The sequence below is a fragment of the Ipomoea nil genome, unplaced genomic scaffold, assembly GCF_001879475.1.
Source record: "Ipomoea nil cultivar Tokyo-kokei standard unplaced genomic scaffold, Asagao_1.1 scaffold1026, whole genome shotgun sequence".
In the NCBI taxonomy this organism is placed as follows: Eukaryota; Viridiplantae; Streptophyta; class Magnoliopsida; order Solanales; family Convolvulaceae; genus Ipomoea; species Ipomoea nil.
In genome coordinates, this window is record NW_017617454.1 from 2,979,588 (window position 1) to 2,998,666 (window position 19,079).

The following is a 19,079-nucleotide window of genomic DNA, read 5'->3' on the forward strand; positions in this document are numbered from 1 at the left end:
ATTAAATTATAAATTATTATGATTAGTACATAAATCTAAAGTAAAATTAAAAATTCACAACCCGTGTCAAACCCACTGACCCACAAGTCCAAATCCCTACCTAATATTTTCCTCGGAATAAGGGTCAAATAGGCCACTGAACCGCACACAATAATGCAATTAGGCCATTGAACTCAAAAAAACAACAATTAAGTCCCTAAACTAACCCATTTCAAACAATTTGTTCAATTTGCAGATTTTCCCCTTTCTAACAGGTCACCCAATTTAAAATATGTTTAAAAATATTTTTTTAAAAAAATTAATTAAAATAAACTAAAATTATTTATTAAAAAAAAAAAAAAAAAAAAAAAAAAAAAAAAAAACTAACTAACTTCGTCTCCGCCGGAGACGAAGAACGCATCATCGTCTCCGGCCATGGAGACGAAGATCCGTTCTTCGTCTCTGGCCGGAGACGAAGATCCATTCTTCGTCTCCATGGCCGGAGACGAAGATACGTTCTTCGTCTCCGGCGGACGAAGTTTAAGTTTTTTTTTTTTTTTTTTTTTTGTTTTTGTTTTTGTTTAATAAATAATTTTAGTTTATTTGGATTAAATTTTTTTAAAAAAATTATTTTTAAAATATATTTTAAATTGAGTAACCTGTTAGAAAGGGGAAAACCTGTAAATTGGACAAATTGTTTGAAATGGGTTAGTTTAGGGACCTAATTGTTGCTTTTTTGAGTTCAATGGCCTAATTGCATTATTGTGTGCGGTTGGATGACCTATTTGACCCTTATTCCTATTTTCCTCTGCAGCGATGGAGAAAAAGGTCGCGACGACAAAGAAGACGGCATGGGTTAACTCATTGATTGCCTTAGGTATATAGTTTTTTCCGTTGTTATTGTTGTTTTGATTTTATTTAATTTTATTTTATTTGTGAATTAAAAAAAATATAATTTTTGTTGTGCATTCTAAGTTTTGAGGAAGAAATGACTTCCTTTTTGAGTTAACTTGTTTCTTAAATTGGGCCGATAGTATTTTTCATCATTTTTCATTGTTTTTCGTTGATCTCGTGTTTTGAATTTTAGGAAAACTTCAAAGGTGCAACCATGAGGGAGAGGATGAATAATTTTGGGTGATGAAGAAATTGGAATAAACTGATTTAAAAACGCAACTTCGAACAGCATTTTGAAAATCAAATGATTACTCCAATCAGCTATCGCAATAAATTCTTTTACCAAACACTAATTTTGGCTAATTGACTTGGTCAATTAGTCAAAATTGATCAAATCAATTGGAAAGGTTGATCAACTATTTTTCAAATAGTCCCTTTATCTACATATTTGAATATAAAGAATGTCAATTCATTATCGTTTAGAGATAGTACTACCGTTTTCTTGATGATGGAGACAATCATTGGGAAGTAAGGATTATGCCCTTGGTATGTTTGATTTTTTTGGTTGACTTTTTGTTTTGAAAATAAACAAAAACACGTGAATGTCACGGAGGTTGCACGCGGTTATTGTGCACTTAACGCAATTATTATCAATGCATTAATTAATTTGTTAAGATTTAGTTGTTGTAATTAAATTATAAATTATTATGATTATCACATGAATCTAATTTTTTATTTTTTTTTACACATGAGGAATAAAATAAAGATAAAAAAATTGCATAAAACTAAATTAAATAACAAAAATAATATGCAAAAAAAGAAAAGTAAAATCATGAATGAGTTAATACCCAAAATCGTCCTCGACTATAGTGGTTTTTCTCAATTTCGTCCTAAACGACTTTGGTGACCTAATATCGTCCCAGACTTTTGTGTTTCGCTCAATTTAGTCCTCCATTTGTTATTCCGTCAAATTGGTGTTAAATAAAGGGACAATTCAGTAATGTCAATATTGATCTCTCTTTACTTTCAATTTGTGAAGTGCGAAATTCCTCTTTCTTGTACGAATTACACCCAGAATTACTCCCGGACCTGCAAATCAAATTTTATATTCGCAGTTTTAGGAATAATTATGGGAGTAATTCGTAAAAAAAAGGGATTTCGCAGTTCACATGTCTATGAGTAAAGAGATGCCAATATTAAAATTACTGAATTGTCTATTTATTTAACACCAAATAGACAGAATAACAAATGAGGGACTAAATTGAGCAAAAACACAAAAGTTTGGGACTAAATTGAGCGAAACACAAAAGTCTGGGACGATATTAGGTCACCAAAGTCGTTTAGGACGAAATTGAGAAAAACCACTATAGTCGAGGACGATTTTGGGTATTAACTCAATCATGAATTTTATAAGAAATATTTTAAATGCAAGACTATAATATAAATTATTGTCATTAAATTGAAAAGAGAATTCACAACAAATATTATGAAAATATTTTACATAACATTCAAATGTAGAAAGATAATTCAGAGTTGAATACAATTTAATCGGATTTTACGTGTTACGAATTATGAACTACAAATAAAAAAAAACACGTGAAGTCACGGAGGTCGCCCGTGATTAGTGGGCACTTTACACAATTAATATTATTGCTTTAAATATTTGTTTAACATTTAATTGTTGTAATTAAATTATAAATTATGATTATTACTTAAATCTAAAGTAAAATTACAAATTTTCTTTATACACATGTGGATTAAAATAAATATGAAAAAATTACATAAATCTAAATAATGCATAAAAAGTCAAATCATTAATTTTATAGAAAATATTTGAAATGCAAGATTATAATATAAATTATCATAATATATTGTCATTAAATTGAAATGAAAATTCACAAAATATATTATGAAAATATTTTACATAGCATTTAAATGTAAAAAGGTAATCTAGTGTTGAACATATTTCAGTTGGATTTTACGTGTCATGGATTATGGCGTATATATGTATTTGTCTCTCTAGTTTCTTAAAATATGTTGTCGTTGGTGTCGGATGACCAAATCTTTAATAAACGTCAAAGGACCTAACTAGACAATTTTGAAATGCGAGGATCAAAGTAATCAAATCGATATAGTCAAGGGACCATTTTGCTAATTTTCTCCTACTAAATGGCTAAACCCACATCATTTATTATTATTATTATTATTATTATTATTATTATTATTATTATTATTATTAAATGTCACGCCTATAATCTACAACCCGTGTCAAACCCACTTACCCACAAGTCCAACTGTCCAAATCTCTACCTAATATTTTTATTTACAGCGATGGCGAAAAAGGCAGCGACAACAAAAGACGGCGTGGGTTAACTCATTTCTTAACTCAGGTATGTATGTAGTCTTTTCCGTTGTTGTTTTGATTTTATTTAATTTTATTTTATTTGTGAATTTAAAAAACCTAAATTTGTTGTGTGCTCTAAGTTTTGAGGATGAAATTACTTCCTTTTTGGGTTAATTTGTTTCTTAAATTGTGCTGGTAGTATTTTTCATTAATTTTTTTCACTATTTTCCATTAATCGCGTGTCCTGAGTTTTGAAAAAACTTCAAAGGTGCATCCATGAGGGAGAAGTGGGTTAATTTTGGATTATGAAGAAATTGGAATAAGCTGATTTAGAAACGATATTCCAAGCAGCGTTTTGAAAATCAAATGATTGTCCCAATCAGCCATCGCAATAAATTCTTTTACCAAACACTAATTTTAGCTGATTGACTTGGTCAATTAGTAAAAATTGATCAAACCAACGGGAAAGATTGATCAATCATTTTCCTTATTCTTCCTATCAACCATTTTCCAAACAGTCCATTTATGATTTATCTACATATTTGAAGATAAAGAATTTCAATTCATTAGTCGTTTAGAGGTAGTACTATCGTTTTCTTGATGATGGAGACAATTATTAGAATGCATGTGAGGATTATGTAGTTAGACAAAGAATGAAAGAAATTATTGACGGGTATGTTTGATTTTTTTTTTTTTGGTTGATTTTTTGTTTTATCAAAACACAAAAACACGAGAAGGTCACGGAAGTTGCACGTGGTTGTTGTGCACTTAACACAATTATTATCAATATAATAGTTTAATTAACTTTTAACACTTAGTTGTTGTAATTAAATTATAAATTATTATGATTATTACATAAATTCATTTTTTTTTTTACACATGAGGAATAAAATAATGATAAACAAATTACATAAATCTTAATTAAATAACAAAAATAATATGCAAAAATGTCAAATCATGAATTTTATAAGAAATATTTTAAATGCAAGACTATAATATACATTATTGTAATATATTGAAAATAGAATTCACAAAAAATATTATGAAAATATTTTACGTACCACTCAAATGTAAAATGATAATCCAATGTTGAATAAAATTTAGTCATATTTTAATATTTTACGTGTCATAAATTATGGAGTACCAATAAAAAACACGTGAAGGTCACGGAGGTCGCACGTGATTAGCGGGCACTTTACATAATTAATATTCGTGTTTTAAATATTTGTTTAACATTTAATTGTTGTAATAAAATTATAAATAACTATGATTATTACATAAATCTAAATTTAAAAAAAAAAAACAAAAATAATGCATGAAAAGTCAAATCATTAATTTTATAGAAAATATTTGAATTGCAAGATTATAATATAAATTATCATAATATATTGTTATTATATAAATTGAAATGAAAATTCACAAAATATATTATGAAAATATTATGCATAGCATTTAAATGTGAAAAGGCAATCTAGTGTTTGAACACATTTTTATTCGGATTTTACGTGTCACGGATTATGGAGTATATATGTATCTGCCTCTCTAGTTCTACGCCGAATGGCAGATGAAACCGCTCTTTTCTCCCATTATATTCCTCCACCTGCTGCCTGCATCTCTCCCATTCTCTCTCTCTCTCTCTCTCTTTTACATATACCCTCTTCTTTGCTAGATTCTTTTCATCTCTGGAACCCACTTTCAATCTTCTTCTGGATAATTTTTTTTGAAAAAGTCTGAGTAAAAAAGGGTGAAGTTTTAGAAATCTTGGATATCTCCAATCTTTTGTGTTGGGTCTGAAAATGGGATAACTCTTTTGCTACTGGTTGAACAGTAATTGGGTTGATAAACAAGTGCACAGAGGTTTTTGGGTCGTCTTCATTGTTTGTTTGTCTTTTTCTTTACATTGGAGTTTGGATTCGCAAGAAGGGAAAAAAAAAATGGCTCCCGAAAACAACTGGCTGTCATTCTCGTTGTCTCCACAGTTTCATCATCAGTCGACCATCGAGCTTAATGCTTCCTTCGATGGCTCCTCCTCTACCGATTCTCAGCATTATTACTTTTCTGATAACTTCTATGCCAATGGTACTGCAAATCTCTCTCTTTCTCTCTCTGTGTATCTATCTATCTATGTATATGTTTGTATAGATGATGTGGGTATTCTGTTTTATTTGAAAAATGGTTAAATCTCAGTCAAAAAGTTGCTTAGCCGCAGAAAGTTTCCGTTTTGTTGGTGAGCAAGAAAAAGTAGGAAAAGGACAAGATGAATGCAACCGTGTGTGGCATTTGCTTTGCTTGCTTCTGCAACTTTTTCAAACACCCTCCATAACTTTGCTTAGCTAATTATATGAATCTGTTTAAGATAAAAATAAAAAATATTTGTTGGGATTTCTAATCCGATCCATTCCTCAATCTTAGCTTTCTTCTGTTTATGGTTTGTTTATTTCTCTCTCACCAAGCTACTTGAATGTTTGTGTGTATAGGTTGGGCAAACCAGAAAGTTGAAGTGATGTATTCAGAAGCTGAGAATCATGAGAACGAAGTTTCTGGGAACAATCCAGACGGAGGAGAGTCTTGTATTTTCCAGGGATTGATGGAGTCGCAAATCCACCACCACCACCAGGCGGCGCCGCCGCCGCCGAAGCTGGAGGATTTTCTGGGAGGGGACACCTTAGTGAGGTACTCCGACAGCCAGACGGAGACTCAAGACTCGTCCCTGACTCACCTCTATGATCAGGGTGGCTCCTCCGCCGCGGCGGCGGCGTACTTCAATGACCACCAGGATTTCCGGGCCGTAGCTGGGTTCCAGGCCTTCTCCACCAACTCGGGCTCGGAGGTCGATGACTCGGCCTCCATGGCCAGAACCCAGGTCATGGCCGGCGGTGAGTTCACAACGAGTCAATGCATTGAGTCCGGACACGAGTTGGCCTACTCTCACTGCCCAACCGGCTCTCTTTCCCTTGCTGTCAATACCCACAACTCAGAAAAGGCCATTGTTTCTGTTGATTCAGAGAGTTCCAAGAAAATTTCTGATACATTTGGGCAAAGAACTTCCATTTACAGAGGCGTAACTAGGTACTTTTCAAATCAAAGTTTTCCCTTTTCCTGTTCTTTATCCATTTGGGTGTTGAAAAATCTATAGATTCTACAACAATTTTTTTTTTTTTTTTTTTTTTTTTTTTTGGGTTCTTGATACAGACATAGGTGGACAGGAAGATACGAAGCGCATCTATGGGATAACAGCTGTAGAAGAGAGGGCCAAGCAAGAAAAGGGCGTCAAGGTACTCCCTTTTCTCCATTTTTTTTAAAAAAATTTTAATTTGATTCCCTTTATTTAGAGTTTAGATTTTGTTGAAATGATTTCAAGAATTTATAAAATATCCCTTACGTGACTGTACGCCTGACAAGAAAGTTGCATGCAATGGAGGACATTAATGGTGGGGTAAAGGAGGGCTCTATTTATTTCAGATAATAAAATGCGTTTTCAGAAATTAAAAAAAAAAAGTAATTATTTCTTTTTCTTGCTTTCAAATCAGGCCTCCTTTTCTGCTGATTGATGGTATATATGGATGTGTACAATTTGTACTCTTTTAATCAAACTAGCTTTTGCTGAACCTACTCTACTCTATTCACTGTGCTTCTGCCATCTTTCTTTTTCTCTCTATTTCTATCATCTGATTTGATCGGATGGGCCGCCATTCTGCTCATGTTTTTGGGGTATGGAGTTTTCAGTTTTGTTTTTCTCTGCAAATTTCCTGTCTCCCATCTCTCATTCTCATCCTTTAATGTAACATCCTGGAAACTGGAAACCATTTAATGTAATGGTTTCAGATCTGTCCCAGAATTTCATTAGCCTCTTCACAACTTAATGTTAATAGTGATTGTTTTAACACGAGATTATGCCTTATTATAGTACACTTTAGTTTGAGGTTAATAAGGTTATGCCTTTTTGCTTTCAGCCTTTCTCGGGGGGCCGGAATCGTTGAGTTTGACTATATTCTTTTCAAATTTTATGTGGATTTCGATTTCAATTCAAATTTTATGATGTAGCTAGTGAATGTGAACTCTAGTTAGTGTGTTTCCAAGAATGGAAATGAAAGTGGGGAAGAAACATGCCTACATTTATTGTCATCTTATGATGTTCTGATCTGGTGGTCAAAATTTATACCACAAGTTGTAAATATTACAGCTCAAAAGTTGCTTCACACCTCAGCTTTTGACAACTAATTTGCTGTTTACTTGGTATAAAATAATTAGGGAAAAAACTTTGGTGTCACTTTTGCCAAAAAAGGAAATATGACATTTTTTGTTACATGTCACTTTTATTTTTTTTATTCCGTCTTTTTGGTTATATCAACTTGGTTAATATAACCAAAATTTCCCGACCACCCTTTCTATTTTTGGGTAGGTATGGGAGTAAGCAAACATCCAATTATTTTTTCAAAGTTAATAAGTGTTGAGCATATAACGCAATTAACTATCAACTTAGACTTTTAGTTGAAATGGAACATATGCTTCAATTTGGTATCAGAGCCAAGTTGTATATTTTGAGTGTCAATTACCATGCACTAATAACTGTTTCCCTTTTTGCATGAAATGCAATGGTGGTTTTTTGCTGGTATTCAAACTTTCGTTCGAATGAAGTGTATTTGGGTAAGTTGTTTCTGAACTCATGGAAAATACTAATTTTCTTTCACATGTGATTCATAAGATCCATGTAGTAGTAGTATTCTAGGATTATTTAATGTCGGACTGAAATATGTAGGTGGGTACGATAAGGAAGATAAGGCAGCACGAGCATATGATTTGGCAGCTCTCAAGTACTGGGGTCCCACTGCCACCACCAATTTTCCTGTAAAGATATCTATAATTCCTTGTGTTTTTAATTGGAACTTCTCCCCTATCTAGCACTCACTCGAGGCTGTTGGAATTCTTATCCATCAGGTTACGAATTATAGCAAAGAGCTGGAGGATATGAAGCATATGTCTAAGCAAGAATTCATTGCCTCGTTAAGGAGGTTTGTCTACTTAACCAATCTCGTTATTTTGGAGTGACAGAATATGATGTCTGGTCTGATTAATGCATATTTCATTATTGTGGGTACCAGGAAAAGTAGCGGTTTTTCACGAGGAGCTTCTATTTATCGTGGTGTGACAAGGTTTGAATTGAAGAACATTCTATTCCTTCCATGAAATTAATTAAGGATTGGATTGGGATTGTATAGTCAATTTGTGTTATACCCCCGAGGGCTGTTATTTTTGCAGGCATCATCAACAAGGACGTTGGCAAGCGAGAATTGGTCGTGTAGCTGGGAACAAAGATCTCTACCTTGGAACATTTGGTAAGTTTATCTAGTCGATTTAGACGATAATGGCGGTTTTTTTGTGGCAATTGCTAATACCGTGATGGCAGCTACCGAGGAGGAAGCAGCAGAAGCATATGACATAGCGGCAATAAAGTTCAGGGGAATAAACGCAGTGACCAACTTCGAAATGAACCGATACGACGTTGATGCCATAATGAACAGTTCACTCCCCATTGGCGGGGCAGCGAAGCGCCTAAAGCTTTCCCTCGAATCCGACCAGAAAACCTCCATGGCTGTTTCCCAGCACGAGCAAGTAGGCAACAACAACAATAACAGCAGCAGTAACATCAACTTTGGTGCTATCCAGCCGGTTTCCGCTATTCCCTGTGGCATTCCATTTGACACAACAACTCCATTCTACCATCACAGCCATCTTTTCCACCCCCTCCATCCCACCAACCCCGTCGGTGCTGATTCTTCCGGTGCAAACGCTATGGCGCCATTGCAGCAGCCAACATCTGCCGGGTTCTTCATTTGGCCTCAATCCTATTAATAAATTCCAATTCTCGGGTAACCTGTTCTGCTAATTAATATTGACCACCTTTAATTTTAGCTGTTATTTTTTTGTATTACTTGAAGCAAGCTGACATATCTGACCCACCCCGGTAAGCCACTAGCGCAGAACTTAACCAAGGCAGGCTGATCCAAAACTATGATGCCATAAGAATTCAAGGATATGATATGATATATATATATGTATAAAGGCTCTCTTAGAAGATGGAGTCTTTGTAATGTAGTGTAGTAGATATGGATAAGTTTTGAGGGGAGATCTCACTGTGGAAAATTTTTGTATGTTGCCCCGTTTCCCATCTTTTGGAGTTTCTCCCCTCATCGGTTTTATGCTCCCTTTTATCGAATTTCCAAAGTTTATATAACTTCTCATCTCTTGGCTCTTGCCTATCTTCTTGTTCAATTGCTTTGTGTTTTGCCCTATTGTTTATTGAATGATATTAGTATTTATGAATTATCAGATAAGAACTGGAATTAAGTCTTTTTAAGTAAAGGTTAGAGAGTGTACGTGAATGAAATAAACTAAGTAATAAGACTAGTGAGATTACGATTGTAGGGTTTTGTATCCCAAGGTGCAAGGATTAAGCAGTTGCTTAGGTCAAGAAACTGAATAAACAGTGAGTTTAACAATATGTAAAGAGCGGTAACATTTAAATAGGAAGTAGGAGTAAGATTCTTGTTTAGATTAAGTAATTCGGTAATAAATAGAAATAGAAAAAAAAATATGTGAAATTTTGAAAGCAACAATTATAGTTTTAAAATAAATAGTGGCACATTAAAAGGTTTCATTATGTTTGTTGTATTATTATGTACGAGGTTAAGCTTCTTGGAAGCTATTAATATGACATTTTTTTATGAGGAAAAATGAAGGGGAAATGAAGAGCCAAAGGAGAAGAAAAACGACATGCCATAGGTCTGCTTATTTGCTACAACTAGAGAGAGAGAGTAAAAAATAAGATTTTTTTTTTAATACCTTGCAATGTGTTATTTACTTGCTAGTTTTCTTTCTTTACTTGTCCAGTTGTCCTCTTTTCTTTTATATAAAATGTATTTCAAATAGGTTTAACTGTTTAAGCATATTTAATTTTTTAATTGGATTCTAATTTCTAAGGTCTACGCTAATCTCTTAAGCTAATGACTAGTTTGGGTTAGGTAGAGTGATTTGATATCTTATGTATATTAAGTATAATTTAAAAGTGATTTTTATCTCAGTACAAAGATAATTAATTAGGTAGTAACAAGATTAGTGAGAGTACAATTATAGGGTTTTGTATCCCAAGGTGCAAGGATTAAGCACTTGCTTATGTCAAGTAACTGAATAAACAATGAGTTTAACAATATGTAAAGAGGGGTAAAACGTTTTAAGTAGGAAGTATAAGAAAGATTCTTGCTTAGATTAAGTAATTCAGTAATAAATAGGAGCACTAATGCCAAGCATCGTGTGTTCAGATGACACTCGGGTTGGACTCCTATATGGAAGGTTGTAAGAAAATAGAAGTAGTTATGAACATATACTACATTGTAATAGAGTCAGTACCATTCCAAAAAATAAATAGGAGCACACATTTTTTTTTTTAATGAAATTTTGAAAGGAACAATTATAGTTAAAAAAAAGAAAAAATAGTGGCACATTAAAAGGTTTCATTATGCAATAGTTATGCTATGCAACCGAGTGCACCATGCATGGTGCACACGATTGCAAAACGACGTCGTTTTGACTAAAAACGCGCGTTCCATTTAAAAAAAAAAAAAACAGTTTCGATTCCCCTTAAAAGCATTATTGTGAATATATAGTTATGAATTTGTGGATATATAATTATGAATTTATGAATATTTAGTTCATTCATTCTGAATTTTGTGTTATTCATTCACTGTGGATATATAGTTATGAATTTGTGGATATATAATTCAAATTATGCACAAAAAAAACTATTGCCGAGAATCAAACATGAATTTTTTTTTTTTAAAGTGGGATGCACGTTTTTAATTAAAACGATGTCGTTCTTGCAACCGTGTGCACCATGCACAGCATAATTTGCGTCCATTATGAGAGAGAGCAGCCAACGGGCTAGAATATTTCAAAATCTGTGCTAAATAATACATTATGGGCCTAAACGAGCCATCCCTTGACGGGCCGTAGCCATGTCGGGTTCGATCTTCAGTGCGTGTTGAAAGGAGCTCCGAGCCTCTTCCTTCAGGCCCTCTATCTCGTAACAGCGGCCCAATAAGCAATAGGCGTTGGCATTATCCGGGCTCAGCTTCACGGCCTGCTCCAGGTCCGCCACCGCGGAGGCCACTCTCCTCCTCCGATTAAGCGCCACCTGCAACTCCGCCCGCTTGAACAAAGCGTCCCCTCTTTCCCTATCCGACAGCTCCTTCACGGCCGGCGGAGACAGTGCGGAATCCAGCGATTTCAGCGCGGCGGTCTTGTGGCCCATAAGGTCCAACGCAAGTGCCTTGAGAATGAGCGCGGCCGGGTCCCTGGGATCGAGTGCCAGCGCCTTGTCGGCCTCGCCGCCGGCGGCCTTGGCGAACTTGAAGGAGGTGGACTTGCTCCGGCTGGATCGGGCTCGTGATAGTAATTGCGCCCCCTGAATGAAGTGCTGGTGAGCTTGGTTGTCGGATCGGTCTTTGAATCGGATTCGGGTAAAAGCTCGTTTCGGAAGATTGTAAATGGCGTAGAATATTCCCAGCGTGAATACCAGAATCCCTAATTGAATTAGCATCTCCGTCGCCATATCCCATATGTAATGGAAACTGGGAAGTGACTGATACACTATACAACTTCAATATTATGTTTTTTCATACTGACATGTCTCATTGCTATTACGGTGATTATCAAATTGAAACATGTGTTTCATTTTATAGTTAGATTGTACATTAATAATTATATGCTCAATAAAAACGACTCGGGGTTAATATCTTCTATTGAGGAAAAAAATAAAAGGAATGACAAAACATTTTATTTGTAATATTTTTTCTTGATTTTTTAAAATAAAAATATTGAAAGTAACAAAGCATAAAATTGAAATGCAGTACATATTACATATAGAGACAAAAACCCAAAGCTTTTTTGTGCTTAGCTTAGCTAAGCTGCAACAATACTCTCACATATTGAAGCATCATATCATATGTACAACACAGGCAGAAGAAGGAGCCAAAAACAAACTGGGAGCAACGGCGTTTAAAAAATCATTCCATAACAAGCTGCTTATGGCGATTGAGATCTTGGAGATAAGTTGTGGTGGTGTTGTAGTCATCCATGCATTGAGATTCCGGGAACACTGCACTCGCAACCCTTGGCACCACTTCTTTCTCCCCTTTCAGCCTTCGAGTAACCTGCACATTTAACCAATTCACTATCATATCTCCGAAGTCTGAACTCTCATCTTTTCCGTAATCACTATCCGAGAGTATGACCCTAGCCGGCAAAGGATCACAAGAGAATAAACCAGCCTAGGTTACCCATAGTTGATCAGCTCAAACCAAAAGGACGAGGATTTGAACTCGTGACCTTATAGTTACCAGCGTGGATCTCTTGTCATCTTGTTTTTGGAGGTAGTAATCAATCCTACCTTAATCATGTTGGGGCGCTTGCTGGGTATGTGATTAATGCAGGTTGCAGCTGCAGTCATGACGCGTTTCATTTCATCCACATCATATTCATCTCCCAGACGGGGATCTGCTATTGCTTTAATGTCATCTTTCTCCAGAAGTGGTTTTGCCTGTATAGTTTCATTGGTCACTTTTCTAAGATATGCTGCACACACACACACACACACACACACAAAGACACAAGCTACAGGCCTTGAACTTAATGAGCAACATACCCACATCACAAGGCTTTGCATTGATGAATCAACTGCGCGGCGACCAGTTATAAGCTCCAGCAGCAAAACCCCAAAGGCAAACACATCGGTCTTCTCATTCATAATTCCATGCATAAAGTATTCTGGGGCCATATATCTGGTAACAACTGGTATTTCAGTGTACAGCAAATGAATTACACTTGAAGAATGCCATGCTTCAGATACTCTTTCCTTACCCGAAAGTGCCTTCTATTGGGGAAACTACATGGTTAACCCATTTTTCTGGAAGCCATTTTGCCAGCCCAAAATCTGATATCTGCACAATAGCTAAACACAAATGAGCTTTGCTGTGTTCTGAGTGAGAGAAAAGCTCATAAAAAAAGGGAAAGTAAATTCTAATTTATGATTTAGTTTCTTCGTCGAAAGGGTGCAATCAAAACCTGAGGCTCAAAATCATCTGTAAGCAAAATGTTTGAAGCAGTGATGTCTCTGTGGATTATGCGCCTCTGGCAATCAGAATGAAGGTACTGCAACCCTTCTGCTACCCCAATAGCCACTTTTAACCTTGCTTTCCATTCCAACCTCTCTTGTGAACCTGAACATGGAAGACTCAATTCAGTCTAAGAGTAAAACAATATATAATTACACCATTTTTGCTCCTAGATCAAATATCGGTCTAAAAAATTTGAGCATTTTTGTCTTAACTAAAACACATAAAAAAGGATGCAGTTAATTTGAAAATGATGAAGATCAACACCGTGTAAAGCAGTAGCGAGGCTGCCATTAGGGAGATACTGTAGAACAAGGTGCAAACCACTTTCAGCACTGAAACCAATTAACCTTGATGCATTTGGGTGATTGATATGAGCAATGATCCCCAGCTCAGACAAGAAGTCTCCAACTCTGTCCTCATCGTTTTTTTCATCTTTTGTTATCCTCTTCACTGCAACAGTTTGTCCATCAGCAATGCATCCCTTGTACACTTCTGCATGTCCACCTTTCCCAATCAAGTTATCTGCAATAAATCATTGCATGTAAATTATATTCTAATTCTAACTAGAAAATTTCTACAAGCTAATGTGATGTTAACCTTTTTCCACTTTAGCCCTGTATATGGTTGAATGTAGTATTCAATTCAGAGTAAGAAATCAACAAGATTGATGTGAAATTGCGGGAATGCCAACTCATTCATTTAACAACACCACTTTTGCAACCCTTGTTTGTGGACTTTTCCAAGTAAATGAAAACGACAGGTGATTGATACTTGAAGTTCATTGTAAATCAATGGACAAAAAGTGGCAGTGAATAAGTCGTACTGTGGAACAACCATGCTTTGATGTTCCAACTCAATTATCGAAGGGGACAAAGGTACAATATTAAGGCCCATAAACATTATGAAAAATTTAAGTTGGTTACACTATCAGGTGAGTGGAAACCTATAGTTCTGAACCCAATTTAAGTCTTTCTTTTTCAAGTGGACAGGGACACAAGGTATTCAATTTTCTCTTAAACATCCAGCTATTAAAGGGCATGTACCAGCAAACAGGACCTGAAAACCTTCTAATAATACTTCCAAAGAAAGAAAAAAAAAAGCCTTCAATAATACACAGACATGAGACTAAATCATGACAGCAGTGACAGACTATTTATCAGGACTAACATTATGCATGATCGTTTCATGTTCCAAAAACATACCAGACACATAAACTAGTTTAGGGTTGGTCCCCAGTTAACCAACTCCCATCTTCAATGGCTCAGTTACTACAAAGCTTCCTCGTGGACTACTCTATTCAGGACCATACGGTTACTTCCTCATCTTTACACATGATCAAAGGGTCCAAAGAGTATGGTCCCACAGCAGCTTAATAATCTCTATGGCCAAGAAAGTTTTATGGGTCAATGTTCTGCTGTACTAAAGAAAGTACTACATAGTAGCAATAAAGTGCAGGCACTTTTAACTGTTTGTTAGGAGTAGTTGATCTTTCCACCAAATGAAAAATCAATGAATTTATTCTGGCATTCACCGAGAAAGGCACAAACTACTCAGACAATGTCCCCTACCTTGGTTTCTGTTTGATAAGCAAAAGTGTAAAAAAACTGGAAAGAAGAAAAGAAAACTGGAGATTAACATTTAACATACATGAATTGTTGCACATACAAAGATGAGTCTTGTTATATAAACCTTATTATACAAAAATTGTATCAGGTAATTGTCAACCACCCACTTCATGTATAATATTAAGTCATTAGGATCTCTAATCCTGTGGTTATCCATCTCAAAGTCACATTAAAACAGGGAATTTTATCTAATGAATATGATACAAATTGAGAGGAAAAAGAAAAAAGAGAAAGCAGGATGATTACTATCAATCCCCAACCTGCTCAAACATATTAAAAAAATATTACTATGAATCACAATGATTTCTATTTTGATTTTAAAATATATATAATGATGTAGAATGTGAGTGGTAGATCTTACCAGGACTAAAATTATCAGTGGCTTCTGAAAGCTCTTGGAAGCTAAAATTCCTCCAAGAAGGCTTGGGAACCAAAAAATCACCACAATCCTCAGACTTGGATGGCAACAGCTTCTTCCTACTCTTCCTTGCGATCATCTCAACCCCTCCAAACAAGGGGATGATTGAGATGCTCCTGGCAGATTTCCTCTTAATCGAACTAAACAAACTCTTCCATTGGACCGAATTCGGGTCGAACAGCTGCTCCCTCAGGTTGTCGACCTGAGAGAAGACCGACAAATGCTTTTCGTCTCCTAAACCACCGCCGATGCCATTGCCGGTATCACATGTGCTCGTGATCTCCAGAACTCCCCTCGGCGATGGCTCATTGAATTCGCTGTATCCGTCTTTCTTCCCTTGATTGTCTCCAAAAATTAAATCCTCCTCGTCTTCCTCCTCCTCCTCCTTCTTTTCATTACCTTCTTGCCCAACACTTGGCGGATTTTCGACAACCACTTCATCTGCATAGGAATTCAAAGGCGAAAATTATAAATGTGTAAATACGAGGGGGGAAAAACTAAAAAGGAAAAGCTTACCGGTATCCATGGCCATTGTGATTAAAGAAAACACAATCCAAGAGCGAGCAAAAAGCAATACGTGAAAAATTTTCCAGGAAATTTCACATTTGGAGCACCTGGAAAATCTCCCTTCCCTGTTTTTGAAGCAAAACAGAGAAGCAGAGAAGGGATGGGGAGGTGCAAGAGAAAGGAGGTAGCTTTAGCGTCGTTATCGTTTGAAGAGAGAAAGAGAGAGAGGGAGAGAAAATCGGATTTGAATTGGAAGATGGATTGGAATTTATATGCGCCTGTACATCACCATAATGTGAGAATATGTGTGATCAACGGCTCAGAATCAGAGGGATAGGCTTTCATCAAATCCCATCCTTTAATTGTGAATTTTGGCGCAACTAACGCACAACAGGAATAATAACCAACCCAACTAACGTTTCTTATTTCTGGTTTCTGGATTTGGTCCTGCCTTTTTTGTTAATTTTGTACCCTTCTCCATGCTTACCACTTTCATGGCATTGCCATATTTTATTTTATTTTTTTGTTACTATTCCAAGAATGCACGGAGAGAATAATGTTTTGACACGCTTAGTTGAAAGTTGAAAAGTTAGTAGTTGAAGCTCAAAAACAAGTAGTTAATATGTTAATCGATTACAAAAATAATAATATTACCTATCTTAAAATAGGGAGTAAAAATTTTAGGCAAAAATTGAACCGAAAATGCACTGGAAGGATCAAATTTGCTAAGAGCATCTCCGACCCAGTTCACACCAAAACACTAAATTTCTCCACCAAATGTCACATCAGAAGAAATATTCTCAGCATATTTTCACATCAAAATTTATTTATCTCCAACCTATTTACACCAAAACACCAAATTTTTACACTAAAATAATTTGATTTCTCAATTATTAGTTTGAATTTAATTAGTTTAATATAATTTAGTTCGAACTTAATTAGTTTAATATAAAATATAACTTGTGATGTAAATAATAATTTTTATTAACATTAATTTTTTAAAAAAAATTGAATCTAACAACATTTTTGAAATTTTAATTTATTTCGCAATAATAATATAGTATAAAACATTTAGTACATTTAATTATGCCGTATGTATTTTAAATTTTATTATGTTCTTTGATGTATTTAATTTTTAATTAATATATATTCAATATTAATCTTGTTTCGTTTCAATAAGATCTTTAAAATAATATAATTTATATTTAATAATAAAAACTTTAAATATACTACGTAGGTATTTAACAAAATAATAAAATTTTATATAATTTTTATTATGTTCTAGTTATGTTTGATTATTTGAAATTTTAATTAATATATATTTAATATTAGTCTTGTTTCGATCGTCTCATTGAGATCTTTAAAATGGTATAATTTATATTTAATAATATGAACTTTAAATATTAAGTATTTAACAAAATAATAAAATTCGATATAAAACATATAAAGGATAAATTTAGAATTAAAAAAAAAAAAAGGACAAAATGGTCCATTTCTTTCCCTCTCACATTTGTCGTGGATGAACAGTGCCACGCCATACATGGCGCGGCACTGTTTATCAACGCCAAATAATTTGGCGATTTGCCGCGTTGATGGCACACCTTGGAGAAGTGAAATTTGCTGCGATGGTGGAATGGCGATGATTTTTGCCGTTTTGAAGACAAGTTGGAGTTGCTCTAAGAAAGCCAGACTCGTAGACCAATTCTACAAGTTTTAAAAGTGGTGGATCAAAGTTGTTAGTAGTGACACTATAGTCGTGAGATCAAAAGTGCAAAAAACTCGTTTTTTTCATACTTCATACTATATGTTGTGTTAAATTAAAAATATATAATATTATTTTGAATACTATTGACTCTATTACAAGGTAATATATATCTGGTCACCTGGTCACCGGGGTTTGATATTGTGACCTTTTTTTAAGCAGAGTCACATAGGTGTCGTTTGAGTACAAGATGTTTGGCAAAAATAAAGTATTATTGATCGAACTAATTGGTTTATGAGACGATTAGCATTGGCTTTATGAATGTTTCTGCCAATAATCTAAGCATGCATGCATGCATGCGCGTCAACAATTTAATTTACTATATATGCCCACCTGCAATTAATTAATAAGATTTATTATCTTCTCCATCCTATGATTCCTATCAATTGTATTTTTCTGTTTGACCAAATTAGGTTAGCCTCTAATCCACAATTTAAGGGAATATTACACGATGTGAGACATCACATCAACGACAACAAGTCAACAAACTCACCTCGCTAGCTCCTGTTTTTATATATAGTCTCCTACGTAATGTGTTTAATGAAAAGAATAACATGATTTTCATTTGTCATTTCATTATATAATTCAATCTTTTGACAATACATATGACATAATCACATATAATATATTTGTCTGATCTTAACTTATACTATATGTATATATTCTTATTCTACTCTTTTTTTGTTTGTGACGAGAAAAATTTATAAGCATTATTTATGACTTTCTAGTTATGAGAATCATGTTGCACTCACTCAACCGTCCGAGGCAACTACTTAATAAATTTGTAATATATTTGTCTTGACTTATACTACATGTATATATTCTTATTCTACTCTTTTTGTGACGAGAACAATTTATAAACATTATTTATGACTTTCTAGTTATTAGAATCATGTTGCACTCACTCAACCGCCCGAGGCAACTACTTAATAAATTTGAATTGTAATAATGATGCATATGTTGATTGGTTATTAGTTTTAAGAAACAACTCATTTATTCTCATTTTTTTTCCATTGTTTAATACATGTTACATAATAAATTATAAAAATAATACGGAGTTAGCATTTTTCATCTAGGAAATATATTCAAAATAGCCCGCCACTAAATTATAATTGAAAATGCATTTGTTTCATTCAATTACAAAAAAAAAAAAAAAAAACAAAAAAACAAAACAAAACAAAACAAAACAAAAAACAAAAAAACAAAAAACAAAAAAAAAAACAAAAAACAAAAACAAAAACAAAAAAAGCAATTGGTCCGATCCTTTGAAATACCTTTTCTCTTAAAAATCAATTTGGCATACGGATGCAAAAATGACGTCGTGCATACAAAAACGACGTTGGAATTTTAGTTCATATGTTGTTGCTGGGAATCGAAC

At 34.4% G+C, this 19,079-nt stretch overlaps 2 protein-coding genes across 2 annotated transcripts; one reads left to right on the plus strand and one right to left on the minus strand.

Annotated features, from left to right (window-relative positions):
- Positions 1-4,793: 4,793 nt before the first annotated feature.
- On the plus strand, positions 4,794-9,469 carry LOC109180496 (AP2-like ethylene-responsive transcription factor AIL6). Its single transcript, XM_019330118.1, has 9 exons — positions 4,794-5,296; positions 5,695-6,286; positions 6,410-6,492; positions 7,856-7,864; positions 7,977-8,065; positions 8,156-8,229; positions 8,320-8,370; positions 8,477-8,553; positions 8,625-9,469. The coding sequence occupies exons 1-9, from the start codon at positions 5,152-5,154 to the stop codon at positions 9,068-9,070; spliced, it is 1,566 nt and encodes a 521-aa protein (XP_019185663.1). The 5' UTR covers positions 4,794-5,151; the 3' UTR covers positions 9,071-9,469.
- A 2,562-nt stretch (positions 9,470-12,031) lies between these two features.
- On the minus strand, positions 12,032-16,185 carry LOC109180497 (receptor-like cytosolic serine/threonine-protein kinase RBK1). Its single transcript, XM_019330119.1, has 8 exons — positions 15,949-16,185; positions 15,376-15,873; positions 13,654-13,911; positions 13,337-13,491; positions 13,133-13,212; positions 12,918-13,053; positions 12,663-12,812; positions 12,032-12,426 (listed from the first exon to the last, which is right to left on the minus strand). The coding sequence occupies exons 1-8, from the start codon at positions 15,962-15,964 to the stop codon at positions 12,280-12,282; spliced, it is 1,440 nt and encodes a 479-aa protein (XP_019185664.1). The 5' UTR covers positions 15,965-16,185; the 3' UTR covers positions 12,032-12,279.
- Between the last annotated feature and the right edge of the window lie 2,894 nt (positions 16,186-19,079).

Bases quoted from the DNA above. Each gene is read 5' to 3' on its own strand.
- LOC109180496 (XM_019330118.1), top strand. From the start codon at position 5,152: ATGGCTCCCGAAAACAACTGGCTGTCATTCTCGTTGTCTCCACAGTTT. The intron at 5,297-5,694 runs GTACTGCAAATC...TTGTGTGTATAG, and splicing joins TGATAACTTCTATGCCAATG to GTTGGGCAAACCAGAAAGTT. The intron at 8,066-8,155 runs GTAAAGATATCT...CTTATCCATCAG, and splicing joins CTGCCACCACCAATTTTCCT to GTTACGAATTATAGCAAAGA.
- LOC109180497 (XM_019330119.1), bottom strand. The intron at 13,912-15,375 runs GTAAGATCTACC...GATTTATTGCAG, and splicing joins CACTGATAATTTTAGTCCTG to ATAACTTGATTGGGAAAGGT. The intron at 12,813-12,917 runs GTATGTTGCTCA...GAAACTATACAG, and splicing joins TGCAAAGCCTTGTGATGTGG to GCAAAACCACTTCTGGAGAA.